The 17,997-nt window shown below is 39.1% G+C and overlaps 2 protein-coding genes across 3 annotated transcripts in view; one reads left to right on the top strand and one right to left on the bottom strand.

Moving 5' to 3' along the window:
- Window positions 1–412: 412 nt before the first annotated feature.
- LOC147242759 (phospholipase B1, membrane-associated-like) overlaps window positions 413–17,997 on the top strand; it is a 24,288-nt gene continuing 6,703 nt past the window's right edge. Inside the window, exons 1-37 of the mRNA XM_086190163.1 lie at window positions 413–574; window positions 724–777; window positions 1,847–1,907; window positions 1,997–2,031; window positions 2,848–2,932; window positions 3,014–3,065; window positions 3,230–3,295; window positions 3,734–3,799; window positions 3,892–3,953; window positions 4,351–4,426; window positions 4,657–4,764; window positions 5,610–5,684; window positions 5,770–5,841; window positions 5,954–6,028; window positions 6,130–6,190; window positions 6,520–6,578; window positions 8,118–8,191; window positions 8,324–8,367; window positions 8,482–8,590; window positions 8,883–8,934; window positions 9,829–9,909; window positions 9,997–10,062; window positions 10,135–10,235; window positions 10,341–10,422; window positions 10,528–10,632; window positions 11,595–11,690; window positions 11,851–11,922; window positions 12,015–12,092; window positions 12,724–12,784; window positions 13,013–13,071; window positions 13,799–13,866; window positions 13,945–13,988; window positions 14,635–14,734; window positions 15,811–15,862; window positions 15,949–16,029; window positions 16,115–16,180; window positions 16,260–16,354. Coding sequence (XP_086046289.1) covers window positions 520–574; window positions 724–777; window positions 1,847–1,907; window positions 1,997–2,031; window positions 2,848–2,932; window positions 3,014–3,065; window positions 3,230–3,295; window positions 3,734–3,799; window positions 3,892–3,953; window positions 4,351–4,426; window positions 4,657–4,764; window positions 5,610–5,684; window positions 5,770–5,841; window positions 5,954–6,028; window positions 6,130–6,190; window positions 6,520–6,578; window positions 8,118–8,191; window positions 8,324–8,367; window positions 8,482–8,590; window positions 8,883–8,934; window positions 9,829–9,909; window positions 9,997–10,062; window positions 10,135–10,235; window positions 10,341–10,422; window positions 10,528–10,632; window positions 11,595–11,690; window positions 11,851–11,922; window positions 12,015–12,092; window positions 12,724–12,784; window positions 13,013–13,071; window positions 13,799–13,866; window positions 13,945–13,988; window positions 14,635–14,734; window positions 15,811–15,862; window positions 15,949–16,029; window positions 16,115–16,180; window positions 16,260–16,354 — 2,648 coding nt within the window. The 5' untranslated portion in view covers window positions 413–519. The remainder of the gene's footprint in view (window positions 575–723; window positions 778–1,846; window positions 1,908–1,996; window positions 2,032–2,847; window positions 2,933–3,013; window positions 3,066–3,229; window positions 3,296–3,733; window positions 3,800–3,891; window positions 3,954–4,350; window positions 4,427–4,656; window positions 4,765–5,609; window positions 5,685–5,769; window positions 5,842–5,953; window positions 6,029–6,129; window positions 6,191–6,519; window positions 6,579–8,117; window positions 8,192–8,323; window positions 8,368–8,481; window positions 8,591–8,882; window positions 8,935–9,828; window positions 9,910–9,996; window positions 10,063–10,134; window positions 10,236–10,340; window positions 10,423–10,527; window positions 10,633–11,594; window positions 11,691–11,850; window positions 11,923–12,014; window positions 12,093–12,723; window positions 12,785–13,012; window positions 13,072–13,798; window positions 13,867–13,944; window positions 13,989–14,634; window positions 14,735–15,810; window positions 15,863–15,948; window positions 16,030–16,114; window positions 16,181–16,259; window positions 16,355–17,997) is intronic.
- LOC147242760 (uncharacterized) overlaps window positions 17,320–17,997 on the bottom strand; it is a 4,494-nt gene continuing 3,816 nt past the window's right edge. For both annotated transcript variants that reach the window (XM_086190165.1, XM_086190166.1), the window contains exon 3: window positions 17,320–17,997. This exon is cut by the window's right edge and continues 1,069 nt beyond it. The gene's annotated coding sequence lies outside the window, so the exon portion shown is untranslated.

Below are 17,997 nucleotides of genomic sequence, written 5' to 3' on the forward strand. Positions count from 1 at the left end.
CAGTCTAATCTGGAGACACTGTATAAAAACACAGAAGATACATTTAATCCTGTTTGTAGCTATTATGATTTAGTTATATAATGATAATTGAATAGTTTGAGTGTGTTTCCTGTTCATTAGATTAACTATTCCTAACTGATATTACAGCTGGGGAGACCATTTATTGCTCTTCTAACAGAGACGATAACAACTTTTCTGTCGGACTTGTTTGGCAGCAGCACAGCATGAAATAAAAGAGTGGACGTTTTTAACCTAAGTCAAATTTCACTCATCACTTCAACAGAGTTTTATTATTTACTTATCAGAGCCATTGTTTCATTACTAAACCTTATGACCATGTCCTTTGAACAAGTCAGTCCCGCCCCCTCCTGTTTATAGATATGATATGTATCATTTATTGGCCAGGTTGGACAGATAATGACATAGAAAGAAGCCCAACCGCCAAACGCGGAGAGCGGAGAGGAAGCACGGCTGCAAAAAACATCTGTGAAGACAAAGCCGGAGAAAATCAGAAAAACCATGCATCGACAGCTGGTTCTGATCACCCTCCTGGGGCTCTCATGGACAGTTCCAGGTCTCATTTCACTATTATAAACAGAACCATTATCAACCAACTTGTGCCTCAGATGGACTTGCATTGATGTTCAGATGTTTACTTTCGGCTCTTCTGATATAAGTATGAATGTCTTTGGTGTATTGTTTATTTTCTCTCCTCATCGTCAGTCAGTGGATTGCCATGCACTCAGATGGTCCGCTCCCAGCCGCCACCTCTGACTGGTACGTCAAATAGACATCATCGTGTGGAAATCATTCAAAACCTTCTATTGATTTGGAGGGTGAAGCATAAAGGCAGGATTTGGATTGGAAATTGTAAAGATTTGCACTGTGCTTTCAGTGTTAATTTCATGCCACATCATATTTCTTTTTCGCCGTAGTTCAATTATGTAACCGACTGTACTTTTGATAGTTGTGAATTCCTTTATAAAATCCACAGAGCATGTAACAGCATTTCTGTCATATTTTATGACGCAGTTATGCTACTTTTAATAAAGTCACGCTAAATCACGCTAAATCACGCTAAATCAGAATTTTCTCCACCGCTGATGCACAGTCTATGCACTGGCAGTTCATGATACATCCTTAAAATTCTAAACATTAAACAAACAAACAATAAATGTATCTGGTCAAAAGGTAATTTTTGACATAGAAAAGGAGAAATGTCAAATGTACAGTGTAAATTCTGTGTATATATTGGCTAAGTTATATAGGATACGATACAGTATGTACAACACCGGCCTGTTGTTTTGTTGGAAAGTGTAATTTTATTTATTGTGTTTGTACAATTTTTTTTGTAATTGATTCCAGCGGTGGAGAGTAGCTTAAAACATGTACTCAAATATTAACCGCTCACTTCAGTTTTTTTCCCTTTTATACTACTTTATACGTTAACTTACTAACTCAAGGTTATTAGAACAAACTTGCTAACTGTTGGCAGTTAGGTTTTGCGACTTATTAGTTGAGTTTGTACAGTTTTAAAGAGGTTGATTGTTTACTGTGGCTACAAACCTGCATTAAGATGTTTTTTGGGATATATTTTCTGTGCTCCATGTATACATATAACTATATAACGATATGTATATATGACTATGTATATTCATAGACATATATCCATATTTTAAGTAGAGGGATTAATATCTTAAATCTTACACAGTTACAGAGTATTTGAGTGCATGTTTTTAGCTACTCTCCACATCTTGAATTAAATAACAATTGTGTAACAGTATTTTTTCAGATATCAAATAAATTATGTAAATAATTGACTTTTATGTTTTCTCTCTGCTTGAAGTGAACAGCGTGAAGCCTGCAGATGTGGCTGTGTTTGCCTCTCTTGCACCTCATACACACAGGTGAGCTCCGAGCAGCACCAGCCTTAACATTACAAGAATATTTACTTTGCAAAGCCTGAAAATAATACTGAGTTTCCTTTATCCTGTAGTGCCGAGCTGTCCGACGTACTATCGAGATTCCAAGGTAACTTTCATTGTCTTTTTTGTGGTTTGTAGTTTATTTGTTCATCTTTTCAAGTTAATTAATGGGATCCAGGTCCGCTCACACATTTCTTGGACTCACTGAGTTCTACCTTAAAAATGATATCTTGATGAGAAGCTGGAACCAAAAAGTTTCCTCACTAGGATCACCTGTCAGGTTCCATATGCATAATTCATCTGAAGCTGTTGATATCCTACTGTGCGTTATCTTTACTGGGCTGATATCTGAACTGACAATGATAATTTGAAACAGTGCACCCCGATACACCGGTAACACACCAGGTCTCTGGCCTCTTATCTTTAATGAGGGCCTTTCATGAGAAAAGGAGTGCAGATTAGAACTCAGGGAAAATAGATTGATTGTGAGCTGTAAAGTTTTCTTGTTGGAATGAAACCATGTTCAAACTCTGTAACCCTGTTATGTTTGCTCCTAATATAAGGTTTTATTAGAATTAAGGTCTCTACTGGACATTGTTAATGTTAATACACTGATTCTGATTCTGTGGACTGAAAAGTATTGTTTTTTTTGCATTCACTTGAGTAAACAAAAAAACGGATCTGTTTTTCTGGATGAACGACTAAGTCATGAATTAAGTAAAAAGGAGTTACATTTTAAAAAAAAATCTCAATCTAGAAACAGCTGGGGTTTTTTTGTTTTGGAAAATTGATCTCATAAACTCAGAAAAACATTTTTTCTCAATTGAAAAATGTTTCGAAATTTAACAAAGCGTCTCAGTTAAACTGTTTTTTGAAAGTCAGAGTCATGGTACTGAAGCTTGTCTTTCTTTCTGTCTATCAGAGCTGATGAGCCTGTTCAACCCTGCACTGATCAGTCGTCCTTTGGAGGAAACAAACCTTTATTCCTCTCAGTACTCCCACCACAGGTACAGAACTTTCTGAGAACTGCGCTGTCAATAACTGGCTGCGTCACAGGATTTTTAATCTTTTCTTCCATGTTTTTACAGTTCACTGCTAGAGCAAGCAAAGGAGGTGTCCACTTACTTCAAGAGCGGTCAGGTAGATGCTTGAATGACTGTTTTTCCAAATTAAGGCCTAATTTATAGTGTCCATTGTGTGTTTAATAACATTTACCACGCCTTGGAAAAATGGACATTTTAAAAATTTGGCGATAATGTATACAAATAATTGGAATAAAAACATGGATATGCATATTCTTACAGGATTCTTGGAAGCTGCTGGTTGTCTTTGTTCCAGTGGATCAGCTCTGCGCTTGCCAGAAGCTGCAGGTAAACACACAAACCTTCATATAAATGCTGTAAAATGATCATTGAGGTATGGACCAGAATTGATTACAATGTTTAGTGCAAGCCACGTCTTTCAAACTCCCATGGTTCTGTATTCCTGTGGATGACACATTTGCAAATGCAAAACCGTCCTTGACGTGCTAATTGAAGCTTTCCTGTAGAGAACTGTTTCTCTAACACTTGTTCTTAAACTGCTGTGATTAGCTCTTAAGTTTGTCTGTTAGTGTCCCAAAGACAAGCGATAAAGTCTGTGTGTTGAAGATGTTAATGAAGAAAATGCTTTTATTCTGTGTAAATTTCCACATTTGTCACAAGTGTTATGTCAGCATGCGACATTTAAGAAGGAAAATCCGATATATACTGACATCTGATAGAGGAAATAGGTTGATGTGTGTGTCACAGATGTGTGTCTGTGCACAGATTGAGTCTGTTACCAGATCAGTGGTTGGAGGGGTGGATGATGCTCTGCGGCTGCTGCACTCCCAGGTATATTCTCCTTCTTATGATTATTAGTATATCCCTACAATTTGTTTTCAAAATATTGCCAGTATTCAATCATTTTATGCCAAATGTTGCAGCTGAAACGGACAATTGTCAGCGTTGCAGTATGGGATGGAGATCATGACTCTTCTCCGAACAAGTAAGTTACTCTAAAATGATATCTAAAATATGAAGTATAGGCAATGTCAGGGTTAGAGACCCTAGATTTGATTATTCTCAACAACATTCATGAAGCTATTTTGACCTGATGCAACACGTGGGCTGTTCGGTTGATAAGTTCCAGGTTATTCTGAGCGTTGTTTATTGATTGATGAAAAGCTGTTTATAGAAGAGTAGGGCAAAGGCAAGTCATTTTGTACAAAAATGAAAAGTTTCTGTGGGCGTCGGGGGAATTCTACTGTTTCAGAACGGCCTCTGTGTCAGATCAGATCAGAGTTATTTGGGGTTTGTTTCAATAAATAAGTCAAAATGAGTTAAAGTAAAAAAAACAGCCATGTTATTGATTTATTTTTCTATTTTTCTATTTTTACTGATAGGATGTGTCCATGTATGGAAGAATATCACGAAGGAGAGGTTAGACTTCTGAGGGCCATGTTGACTCAAGCTATGCAGGTTTGTCCTCACTACATCTCATTAGTCTTAACTAGATTTCTTAATTGTGCTGTGATACTTGAGTTCTTTTGTTTGCCTGAGAATCACCAGTCATAACCCGCTGAACACCTACAGCCAGATGTATAAATGATGCATAGAAAACGTGCCATTTTTTCCTTTGGGTAGCCCTGTTGTTGAAAGTTGCTTTACAAAAACTCTGCATGATTTCTCACTCAAACATCATCGACTAGGGGTCTTTGGAGGAGCTCATGGTGAAGAAGCACTGGTACAGTGACCGAGATGACTTCACCGTTGTTCTGCAGGATACACCTTTCATCGCAGACCCCTCGTCTATTGCTGTGAGTCACACGCATTCGGCTGACGCCTCCCTTCCACCCTCGCCCTTTCACTTCTTAATAAATCCTGATGCTGAGGCAAGAAGAACTGGGTTATGTTTCAGAATAGACTTAAAGGAGTGTAAATAGTTGCAACAAAGCCAGGGATGCTGTTTTATTTTTACATGAATTCCTCTTCCTTAACAAACCTTGCACCAACATTACCCACAATGCAACTCACTGTCCTAAACACATTTGGGTGTCAGTGTCCAATCCGTACAAGCAGTCTGATCCATTTTGCACAAGTGCAAAAGCTCTGTGCCTGATTATCCTCTGGCTACAGCTAACCATTCGCTTGTGATTTTGGGCTGCAATTTAGTCGTTGAATTGTTGTAAAAGATTATTAACTGTAATAGCTCATCTTTCATTCTTGCTGGGTAAGAGGGGAATTAGCGGTGGAAAAACAATATTGCTCCAAATCAAACAGTTTGTAGGTTAGCCGTTAGTCGACAATGGAAAAGGCAGCTGGGCTGAGTCAAGCACTGAAAGGGTGTTTTGTGCCAAGCAAATGCTGAGCAGCTAGCTTCTCAGAGCCGATGAGCAAGCTGCAGAGGCCTGGGAAGCTCTCTCTAATTCCTCAACCCTGACATTGAAACACGCAATCAAAACCACCCACTTGATGCCGGTTTAATTTTATCTTGTGCGCCACAGAATGTTTGTACACAGCTTCAACATTAACTATGCAGTTGCACTTCTCAAGACCTTGAACAGCCTTATTTTATAAGATGATGACAGTTGTGTTTTGAGACAGAACTGAAGATGTTCCCGCTTTATCAATCAAACGTTACATACTGGTGTTCTCTGCGCAGAGTGGGAAGCCTCTCTCCGAGTCTCAACTGTCTCATGAAACTGATAAACTGCTGGTGCAGTTGTGGATAAACCTGGTGAGGTCGAACAGCTTTATTTCTCGTGCACATATACAGTTATTCTTCACACTTTCTGCAACATGAGGATTCATTCATCTTTCAGCTGCAGCCTGCGAGCGGACAACATCACACAGACATGAATGGAAAGATCACCACAGTGCCCTGTCCTGCTGAGGTGAGTTAGATTCTGATCAAACCGGCAAAGATTAAATAGTGACCTGCAATTAAACGGTGAATTGTATCTTTCCTCATCCTCCTCTCTGCGGCCATCTTTGTGCCTCCTCAAGGACCGACCCTTCCTTAGGACAGAGGGAAATTCTCCTTCATATCACCAAAGCCATTCATCTCCTCTCGTTAAACCAGTGAGTATCATTTGCTGGTATTCTGTCTAATGAGACCTGTGGGGGCGTCGTGCTCTCCCCGTTAAGTTCTGACTGTGTGCGTGTTCTGTGTGTGCTGGCAGTTTACAGGCACTGAGATGCCCTGCGAGGACTTCAGCCACTCCACCACCACCCCCACCTCAGGTAAGAGCGTGTACTATTAAATTCTCAGATATAAATATCCTGTCAATAAAAGCATTTTAGAGATATTTTTAGATTAATCCTTATACCTGGAAGATTTTATCCATAAACTATGTGTTTAAAAGACATTAAATGCTGATGCTTTTTACATTACAAGGCCCGCAGGTAAGGGAGATTAGACAAGCACATCAACTTTCTGACACTGTACCAAATCAAACCCATACAATACTAAACTTTATGTTCATTCATATTTTGGAGTCCAAGTTTACGACAGTGTTAATGCACGTTTTTTTCAGTCCCTATTGCTCTGATTGGCCTGTGTATTTTCCCAGTGCATGAACTCAGGCCAGGAGATGTCAAAGTCATCGCCGCTGTAGGAGACTCTCTGACAGTGAGTTCTGCTTCATGACCTTGTTGTTGTTTTCATTTCTCATATGCGGATAGAAAGAAATCCAAAACAGCCATATAATCTGAAAGAAAATAATGCCGACAGAAGATTTGTTAAAAATGTAACATGACAATATAGACTGCATACACACAGTAGAACGTTAGTGGTCAGTGTAGGGCTGCACGATTTTGAAAAGACAAACAAACCATCTGATCAAGATTATTTTCACTTTGCATATTATTTGCTATCTTAGAAGGAGTTTTAATTTTTACATTTTTATTAGCATTTGTATTGAAAAAAAGATCAAAAAGATCAAAAGGATATGGTTGTTGTGAGGATTTGTATTTACCAAAATTGTTTTCTTAAAGCAGTAGAATATGATGTGTTCGCTGAACATCTCTCCAGCGCCACAATATGTAATATAAAATGTTATTTAACACACAGTTGGCCTTTAACTAATATCGTACCTTGACTAATTTGAAATTTTCGTGGACCATATTGCAGTTTTGATTAAATTTGGAATAATTGCACAGCCCAAGATCAGCAGATATAAAATATGAACATTTTGTCTGTTTTTTAATCATTTAAAGTGAGACACATACGTATTTGATCTGAACATCCATTGATGAGCTGAACAGCAATGATGCAAAGATTCAACAAGTGAATCCGTCATAAAATAAATGCTATTAAAGACCTGAAATTACATGACATAATAGATAATCCTGCCAATGAGAGTTGTGAAGTGTTTACAGATACAGATCTTTATTGACCAATTTACTGATCAGCACAAGAAATAGATTACTTAATAATAAACAGCTTTAATGGGCGGCATGGCTTGGAGGATAGAGTGGCCGTCTACTAACTGAAGGGTCGTTGGTTTGATTCTCACTTCCCCCGGTGACCATGTCGAAGTGTCCTTGAGCAAGATACTGAACCAATAATTACTCCTGATGAGTAGGTTGGCGCCTTGCATGGCAGCCTTCACCATCAGTGTGTGAGTGTGTGTGTGAATGGGTGAATGAGATGACACTGTAAACTGCTAAGGTAGAAAGGCGCTATATAAAAATGAGTCCATTTGCTACAATAATTACATAACAATCAGTGTAAACACTTTAAAGATCTTGAGGCCTTAATAGACATTTAGACGATTTCTATAGGTGTAGAAAGTGGAGCAGTTTTGAACACACTCAAAGAAACAAAAAAATAAAATGAATATGAAATCATGAAAATTTAAAATGAAATGATAGAAAGTGAAATGTAAACACTGACTTATATCTAATTTGTTAATATGTACCACAAAATTGGATTCAGTGAGGTAAAAGCAAACACTTCAAGGCCAACTAACTAAAAGAATTCGAAAAACATTCCATCTGAAAATAAGAAGAACTAAACGCACAACACATTCCATTCCCACTTTTCAATGTTGTAAAAAAAGAGGATGCCAACCTGCATTATTTCCTCAGGACTGTTATAGACCACCAGGTGCTGGTGCGCTAATATGCATCTAATGTGATCCTGCTACTGTCTTCCTCTAACTGTCAGGCAGGCAACGGTATTGCATCCAGTCAGAGCAACGTACTGGACGTCCTGACTCAGTACAGAGGTTTATCCTGGAGGTGACTCAACCTTTTCAACGAAATTAAGACACAATATTGCAGCATCCATGAATATTAATTTATTCCTTCGGTAAGAAATTCAATTTGTTCTTTTGTTTTGATGGCCTGATATGCTGTATAACTTCTCTACAGTGCTGGTGGAGATGAGAACCTCACAACTGTAACGACTCTACCCAGTGAGTGTTTGGATTTATGGTTCATTTTAATTAAAGATTTTATCGCTCTCGTTTACACATTTACAGGTTGAATGTGTTTGTTTGTTTGTTTGTTTGTTTGTTTGTTTTAAACAGACATTTTGAAGTATTTTAACCACAACCTGACGGGCTACTCTGTTGGGAGGGGCAAACAGCAGACTCCTAAGGCTTTTCTCAACCAGGCTGTTGCAGGAGCAAAGAGCAAGTGTGTCCTTCCAGAGGCCTTTTCACATTATCTTTACCTTTAGTTAAATCAGAATAACTGCTTTATTATTTTTAAGTAATTGAGAAGCAAACAGTTGATATTTTGCGAGCATCGGCTTAATTGTACCGTGAAAAAATTGAAAACCGGGCTGTTGAATCAGACCAGGAACCAAGATTTATTTGCTGATGTAAAACAATTTTAGTTTTCATTTTAATCATGTCAACCAATTACTTTAAAATGGAAGAATAAACTCAGTTATATTTTTTTCATCTTAACAACTATGTGTTTTAAGGGACATACCATCACAGGTGCAAGCCCTGGTGGCGAGGATGAAGAATGACTCTGTAAGTTGCACCACTATGAACATATTCTTACCCTTGCATGTGTATATGTTGGGGTTTTTTTGTTGACAAAATTGGCTTTTCAGACTTTGTCACCTCCTCCATATGTATGCCATATGTATGAAAGATGTAAAGCTGTGTCAGAATCTCCTCACAAGCGTGATACTATTCTATATATCATACTTACCCTTTGGAAGTTCAGCAGGGTATATTGCATGATTCGGTCATAGTTAAGCGAAGATGTTTTACCAAATGATTCAAAATACTTCACTGAGTTTTGGGGAAAAAAGGGAGAAATCCGAGCTACAAACATTTGTCAAGTATATGCATATCAAAAAACTGTCAGCCAAGCAAACCCATGAATTCATTCATACAATGAGTGGTGAGCTGCTTTCAAGCAGGATAGAAGCAGCACTGAAGATCAGCACCCTCCTGGTCAAGCATGTGAGATCACTACACATTGACTCAAGTGGCAAAATGTCTTAGCAGACCTGTGACAGAATAATGCAATGTACTCAGCTGATCATCTACATGAGGCAGAAATTTTATAAGGACATGAAATTGCTTTCTGGGTGAGGCCGGAAACTTCTGGGACACCTCTTGCGTTGGCAAAAAAAAAACAGGTGATTGACATGGGCTCTGAGCTGGAACAGACACCCCCCATGTCACCTTCATCTGGGGCCAACAGAGTACTTATGAATGCCCCTGTGTATGTTTTTAAATTTTGTACACAATTTTTCATATTTACCGCAAGATTAAACCTGCTCATTCAGAGCCTGCACAGTAACACCAATTAGAAAAAGCCTAAAGTATTATGGAGTCTTATCGAAAAATCTACATTGACTTGGGCAGAAAACATCATGACACACATCCCCTGATATTCTCCTTCCTCTGCAGAGAATCAATTTTGAATCCGACTGGAAAGTGATTACTGTTTTTATCGGTGGGAATGACATCTGTGACCACTGCTACAATTCTGTGAGTGCCAGTCTCAAGTAATAACTCATCAGCTGTAGTTGGAGAAGCCGAACACTTGGGAAACATTTCTTCTTTTGTGTTTTGCAGCTATTTTATTCCGTAGAGAATTACATCCACAATATTCGCGAAGGCCTAGATTATCTACACAAAGAGGTACCGTGCTTCAGACATACTGATTCTCTACTTGAGTGTTATGTGCACATTAACTGAGCTGGTCTCTAACAGGTGCCTCGGGCTTTGGTGAACTTAGTTGAAGCGCTTCACATTCTCCCACTGAGAGACATGCACTTGGACCCCTCTTTGAAATGCCCGACTTGGCTGGTCAAGTGAGTAGCCTAGCACAGCAACAGTCTCCTACTATCAATACATTCTACCATCTCTCATCTCTGATAGACATAGAGAGTGGAATAATACGATCTCTCCTTCGCCAGTATTCTCTGTCCTTGTGTTATCTTGCCGAAGTCTGCATCTCCTGCTCTTCAGAAGGTGGAGGACCTCAACAGAGGCTATCAAGTAAGCGAGAAGTTACACTGTGATCATTATTCTTGCCCCCCATCTGCATCATCATCATCATCATCATCATCATCATCATCATCATCATCCTACGTCCTCATGCAGCATTTACTGACTGAACTTGTGGAGTCAAGTCGCTATGACACTCGCTCAGACTTTACTGTGGTCGTCCAGCCTTTCTTCAGAGAAGTCATCGTTCCCAAAATACCGGTCAGTAACACTGCAAAGGTTTACATATTTACTGTACTCAAGTGTTTGGTGCATCACGCAGACAAAACAGAGGTTCTTATTATTGCTTCCAACCAATTTACTCCCAGAGATGCAAATAGTCTCGGGTCCCTTTCCTTAAATGTTGGTTAAAAATTTAAAAAATCTTGGAGTTGCATCTGATTAGGCTCTGCACTGCTATGTGTTTCTGCACTACTGGCAGATTGCGAAGGCCACCCATTTACAGAATGTTGTTAAATTTTGACTCAAACTGCGTAAGTCAAAGTTTTAAAGTCGGAACTCAAATGTATTGATTGATCAAATTTATAAGTTGGACAGCAAAAATACCACTGAGGTTCACAGTTAGGGAAGTAAAAAAAATGGTATGTGTCAGCGTATTCACTGATAATTTCAACAATTTGAAACTTTTCTTCATACTTTTCTAAAAAATATGAACAAATCTAATTGACTAATGGTAAAATGTCCACCATCTACTACAAGTAATCTCATATTATAGGAAAAATAGATCAGTCAGGGCTGCACAGTGGTGCAGTGGTTAGCAGTTAGGTTTAAATATGAGTGTGAATGGTTGTTCGTCTCTCTATGTTGGCCCTGCGATGGACTGGCGACCTGTCCAGGGTGTACCCCGCCTCTCGCCCGTAGATGCTGGGATAGGCTCCAGCCCCCCCACGACCCTTACTAGTAAGGAATAAGCAGAAGATGACGATGGATGGAAATAGATCAACTAAGTGAACTAAGTCAACTAAGCGTTTCTACCAATATACTGCACCCCACTCATATATTGTCTGTGCTGATATTTCTAAAAGTGATTCCTAAAAGTATAAAGTTAGAGCAACCATTGCAATGTGTGGTAACATCCCCGTGAACCTCTGCAGCTGAGTAACACCTCAGTGCTGATATTTCTGACTCAGCCAGACTCATTATTTACTACACTCTTGTCACAGGATGGCCGTCCAGATCGTTCCTTCTTCAGTGCGGACTGCTTCCATCTCAGCCAGAAGGCTCAGACGCAGATGGCCCGCTCACTCTGGAACAACATGGTAGGAACCAAATACCAAGGTTGCTTTTTATTTATTTATTTTTTTGTGGATACAGAAGAAAGAACTTGGAAATGTAGAAAATGCAGTCAAAATAAATAGCATATACGTACATGACACGCATCAATTGGGCTGAGCGACGTAACTTTTCTTGTTTCCCCAGCTGGAACCTGTGGGCAAAAAAAGTAACAAGCAGGATTTTTCTGTCGATGTGAAACTGAAATGTCCGACCAAGGTAGGACATGAACGTTAGTGACTCTAGATTGGTGTGATGGCTTTCAGACCAAAATAGTCTGATTTGATTCTCTGTGTTGTCCTTGTTCTCAGTCCTCACCGTACATCCGGACCTATCGCAACAGCAATTACACATACGCTGGTCCCCCACCAACGCCTTCGCCCAGTACCGTGAGTTTATCATCCATCCATCTTGCAGCTGAGCCAAGATGAAAAAAATTGCTATTAAAAAAACAAAGGAGACAGTGTGAAACAAGGTTTGATTGACATTTGCATTTGTTTGAATCCCAAATGGCCACTATCAGTCCAGCAACTGGTGTGTGTGTGTGTGTGTGTGTGTGTGTGTGTGTGTGTGTGTGTGTGTGTGTGTGTGTGTGTGTGTGTGTGTGTGTGTGTGTGGCATGCATGGTTTGGCACAATTGAGGTCAGACCCTCCCCTCCTGCCAGTGGCTGCTGGACAAAAAGCTGGTCTGAACTGATAAGCAGTTTATATATTCTTTTTCCAAATATGAAATATTGTAGTGTGACTGGAATAATGAAGGAATGTTCATGTTTGATCATGCTCATCGAGTTTCTGGAAGATTCCAGGGATCCCCACCCTCATCTCAAGTGTTGATCCTGCATCTTCACTAAAGCATTTATTGAAATTTGTTTTTTTGTTTGTTTTTTCCGACATCATCTTTAAAATTCTCTAGTGTGGTCTGGGCGTAAAGCACGTAGCACAAGTGATAGGAGAAAAAGCAATATTTGAAGTAGATTGATTGTGTAACTTGCCAGTTTTATTCTGTATCCGTCTACTCAGAACTGGGGGAGTGACTTCTCTTGTAAGGACCTTACTCCGTCTGCCAGCGTGCCAACCTCAGGTGAGACGGACTGTATATGTCACATATTTACATGGCAACAAACTCTAGTATTTGCAGCAAATAGACTGGACTGCTTGCATTGACAACAAAGTAATATAAGGAATACTAAACCTTCATATTAAACTGAGAAAATGAAGAAGAAAGATTGGTGGTGAAAATTAAACTGCGGTGATTTTTTAATAACGTGTTGTTGTTATTGTTTTATTGTCTCTGAATGCGCGCTTATAGTTCACCAGCTAAGACCAGCAGACATCAAGGTGGTGGCAGCACTGGGAGACTCGGCAACGGTTGGTGTCATGACATGATTACATGCTGGTCATTTTTTACTAAAATTAGAATAAAAAAAACCTTTAAAAAAAAATATGAACAGAACAACAAAACACATACTGGGAAAGTAATGTCATCCACCAGTTTTGGAGACAAATGCCATGCCTCCAACTGGTGAAACACTGGTTTATTGGTGAGTGGTAAGTGGTGAGATCAAGAGCTAGGCACAGTGGGGTTAAGGCTCAAGAAAATATGTAACTATCCCAAAACAGGCTTAAGTAAATGTGTTCTCATTTATCAAGTAAACTTGTGTGGACAGAAAGCAGGAGCTCACTTTAATTATATGCGTGTGTGTGTGTGTGTGTGGGGGGGGGGGGGGGTCCAGCGTGCTTCATGGGATCTAAAATGTCTGTCTGCAAAAGTTTAAATGGCCGTTTTAAGTGTGGAATCAGAACTAGGTTGAAGTTATCAGCATCCACTTGCTAAAGGGGTGAATGAATGCATATGAATAGATGAATGTCAATAACGGGGCCCACAAAGATAGTAACATTTACTATGTGTGTGTGCGCTTATCAGCTATTTGGTGTTATTGATCTCTTTACTCTCTAATAAGTTTTGTTATCAGTCAGGCAGTTTGGCTTCGTTCCGTCCACGTTCTGATATTCATTCCTTCGATTCTGATCTTTGCCCCTGCTGCATTTTTGTATTTTATTTTTTGTCTCTTGAGCCTCATTTTTCTGTTCGCAGGCTGGAACTGGTGCTAAAGCAAAGACTCTGTTTGAGCTTAAACAAGAACATAAAGGAGTGTCGTGGAGGTAGTATACCATGGCCACAGTTAACAAAACCATAACTATTACGAGTAAAACCAACAAAAGTTTGTCTTTTTCTTAAAGCATTGGAGGGGATGGGACTCTGGACACAGTCACAACACTACCAAGTAAGTTTAACACCAAAATATACTTGGAATTATGCATTTGAAGCCAGAAGAAGAGGATTCTTAACATTGGAGTCAATTATTGCTGGTGATTATCAATATTAATCTCATAATTTGAGAAATTTTCGGCCTTAACAGGATCAGTCATTTTGGGAAATGTGAGCACAAGCTGAGAAATACATGAGGAGCGATATCACTGTCATGTCTGCCTCTTTAGTATGGCGCTTGCTGTAGCTTCAAGTGTTCCATGCATATAGTAGCCCCTGGTGGTAAAACCACAAATTGACATTTTCCCACTTGGGTTCATGTAAAGATGAAACATGGAGCCAGATTAGTGTTACACACTCATTTATTTATTATCCATGTGCTGTACATACACATATATTTTACACATTTAAGTGTTTTACTTATTGCTTTCTTTTCACATACTTGTGATTTGTGTGGACTTGTTTTATTATGATTCCATCTATCCATCCAACAATTCATTTCCTATAACACGGGTGAAAAAAATGTCTCAGTGTCACATTTGACTCTCACTTCAACCAGTGTCCGAGCTCAAGACCTCTTATGTGGTCATTAGTCCACAGCTGCCGGAGAGAGAGAAAGTTTGCCTCTAAATGTGGATCCTTTTTTCATTATATCTTTGCAGACATCTTGAGGAAGTTCAACCCCTCTCTTAAAGGCTTCTCCAAAGGTCGGGGGTCTAGACAGAAGGGCTTCAACATGGCTGTACCTGGAGCTAAGACCTCGTATGTGCATATTTATCATATAGATAGATGGCTCATCTACTCAGTTAACAATCTATCACCATCTTACTTTCAACTAGTTGGTGAAAAAGCAACACATCTAGACATAAATTCCCATCTGCAGCAATATACAGTATATTGTTCTGTTCAAGATGAAGGGAGTGTTTTTTTTTCTCCGTCTCTGCTGCTGTTGTCACAGCTTGACAGATATGAGTGGATGTTGCTACTCTGTTGCACTGTGAGTGGGCTATGATTTTTTTAGCTTGTAGCAAAGTTCAGATTATTGGAAGTCATGCTCGGATGAATGAATAAACCATTCAGGCCTTGCTTTGTCTTATTTTAAACAAAATGAATTCAGCTCTTTTGCAATATATTTGGCCACTCCATCCCATTGTAGAGTCAGGTTCCAGTGTAAAAAATGACATTGCATCCCCTCTATACCATTACTGGTCTGGGGCCATGAAACCTTTTCAAAGTAAAGTTCACAGTTTGTGAGGGAAATAGTATTAACTCAAGTATTATTCTAATATGATGCAAATTATATGTTGAAATCATATAAAGTTTTTGGAAAATATTCAAATACAAAATTATTCGTTCTGTAACGTCCTTCTGATGACAATGGCAGAAACTTGAGACACTCTGTTTGTCAAGCTTGCCAGTTTCATATGTGGCAAATGATAAAAATAGATGAAGGATAGTGCTACAGTTTGACTGAAAAATTATTACATTTAAGCTGGGTTTAGCGATCTTTTCATATGAATCTGTGGCCTCAGAGTAGAGAAGGATACAACTGAACTCTTGAATGAATTGTGTCCATCTTTGAGCTACTGTACCTTCAGTGTTACTCTGTAAAGCCGCATCACGTGGCCGCTCTCAGGAGACAATGGACATTCAGCATAGGTTTTATTTTGTTTATTTGACATAATTCATGCTGATGGGTGATTCCTAAAAGTATAAAGTTAGAGCAACCATCGCAATGTGTGGTAACATCCCCGTGAACCTCTGCAGCTGAGTAACACCTCTGAACAAGCCTTTCACTTCTCTGTGTAACAGGAATAACTGATTTTGGTCTGTTACAGGGAGATCCAGACACAAATCACAGCTCTCATCAAGGCCATGAAAGAGCACAAGGTGAGACTGCGCTTGAGCCTCCGTGTTTCCCTCAGTTTAATGTCGGTAACCATCACGCTCACAATCTGTGTCAACTACACCTGCAGGGGGTCAATTTTGACAAGGACTGGAAACTCGTGACAATTTTTATAGGGGCAAACGATCTTTGCCATTATTGCAATGAACAAGTAAGTGTTACCTCAAATGCACATTTTGCTCCAAATGAATATGCCCAGTGACATCACCTCTTGTGCTTTACGTGCGCCTCTGCAGAATAATCTGTCACCCAAGAATTACAGCCACAATCTCATGCTTGGTTTGGATATGCTTTACAAGGAGGTGAGTTGTGTAAAAATGTCATCTGCTTACAGATGAGTACAAGACAGTCATCGTTTTCTTGATTTTCTTCCTCCTGTAGGTACCCAGGCTGTTGGTAAATGTTGTGGAGATCTTGGAGATAGAACCATTAAAAACAGTCAAGAAGAACACTCTGGGATGTTCACTTCTACAAAGGTTTGTTTCCTTCAGCAAACTTGTACCGATGCGCGCCAGCAGGGGTCGTACAAAATGATTTGTTTTGGTCGGTCCAGACGTGTCTTCTAAATACAAGGCTGAAACTTCGTCAAGACTTCTGTATTCATTGAGCGTCTAAGCTCTGTAAGATTGTTTAAACAAGGGGCTGGACAAGACTGGATTGTGTTTCTTTTATATATTTGTTTTTTACATTCTTGTTCATTTTTAGATTAAACACTTGATTTTTGAGTTGTAGAAATTCCTTTTTAAATTTGGATAGAATTTCGCTATTCCCTCCTTTTAATCTCTTATGCAAGCCAATCACCTCTTAGCACTTTTTTTTGTTTTTTGGGTAAAATATTGAACTGAAACTACCGTGCGCTTGAGAGTTTTGATGTTGTAATTAGTCAGTCTCTTTCAGCTTCAGGTTAAGTGTGCATGGCCGCCTCTTCCTGCATTCTGGACTCACAAAGAAGTGTTGCAGGAGGGAAAATATCTTTATGAGCTCAAGACATGAAACATAGATTTAAGAAGAGATGAAACTGACAAGGGAAACATTTTCCAAATTGTGATTAGCTCCTGTACTGCCACTTCTGATTGTCAGTGCAACAGTGCATTATATTGTGACATCTGCTGATGTAAGTGGGGGTATTTAAGATGTCACCTTAACAAAACCTGCTAAAGCCCGTGAACCCCCCTCCCCCCATTTATATATATGTATTTTTTAATGGCAGCAATGTTTTTATGCCATTAATGCTAGCAGCTGGAACAAAGACTGGTAGACCGAGGCCCTCGATATAAGAATTAGCAGAGTGCCTCACTGTTTTATTACTGGGGAACTATTGATTTTGGCAACAAGAACTTTTTTTTATATAAAGATGTTGAGTGATTTAAAAAAAAAAAATCTTCTGTAATGAATTCAAATAGATTTTGCTTAGTGTGTGAAAACAATGAACAGATACGTGTTAGGAGTTGAAAACATTTTATTTCCATGCATTCATGACAATTTGCAATCACAGCCATAACAATTAAAAATGTGAGGCAAATGTTACCAACAGAGCATCTCATGCCACAATTACACCGGAAGGAATGCTAACTGTTCTTCCATCATTGTTTATGGCAAAACCACAGAGCATGTTGAATGACACATGGTCTTGTTTTAACTTCTGGCAGACTAGACGTGGCGCATAACTGCCCTCCACAACTTCCAGCTCTCAAACTAAATCCACACGTGGGGTCAAGAGCGCGTTAATTGCATTAATTTGTTACTAAATAATAAATATTTAACATCAATGCATTACTTTACCGATCCTTTTTTTCAAATATCAAAAAAAAAAAGAAAGAAATTTTTGGTTCTATGTATTTTGACTGATCACACATTGATCTCTGCCCACAGCAGTTGTGTACTTGTTAATAATACTAGTGTGACACGGACCGACGATTGTGTAGTTAAGGTTTTTTTCCTCTTCTTAGCCTCCAACATAAAAATCCTGGTGTTTTGTACCGCAATTCCAAGACAGCTGCTAGTACTGACAAAAACAGCAGCACAAGCTCGTGTGTGTTTTGTGTCCGGTCAGCTCAAGTGAAGCCTGATTTATACTTCTGCATCAAAAGTGCAACCTCAGAAATATCTAATAACCCAC

The sequence above is a fragment of the Aulostomus chinensis genome, chromosome 20 (assembly GCF_037954235.1).
Source record: "Aulostomus chinensis isolate RoL2024-O1b breed Wild chromosome 20, RoL_Achi_v1.0, whole genome shotgun sequence".
Taxonomy (NCBI): Eukaryota; Metazoa; Chordata; class Actinopteri; order Syngnathiformes; family Aulostomidae; genus Aulostomus; species Aulostomus chinensis.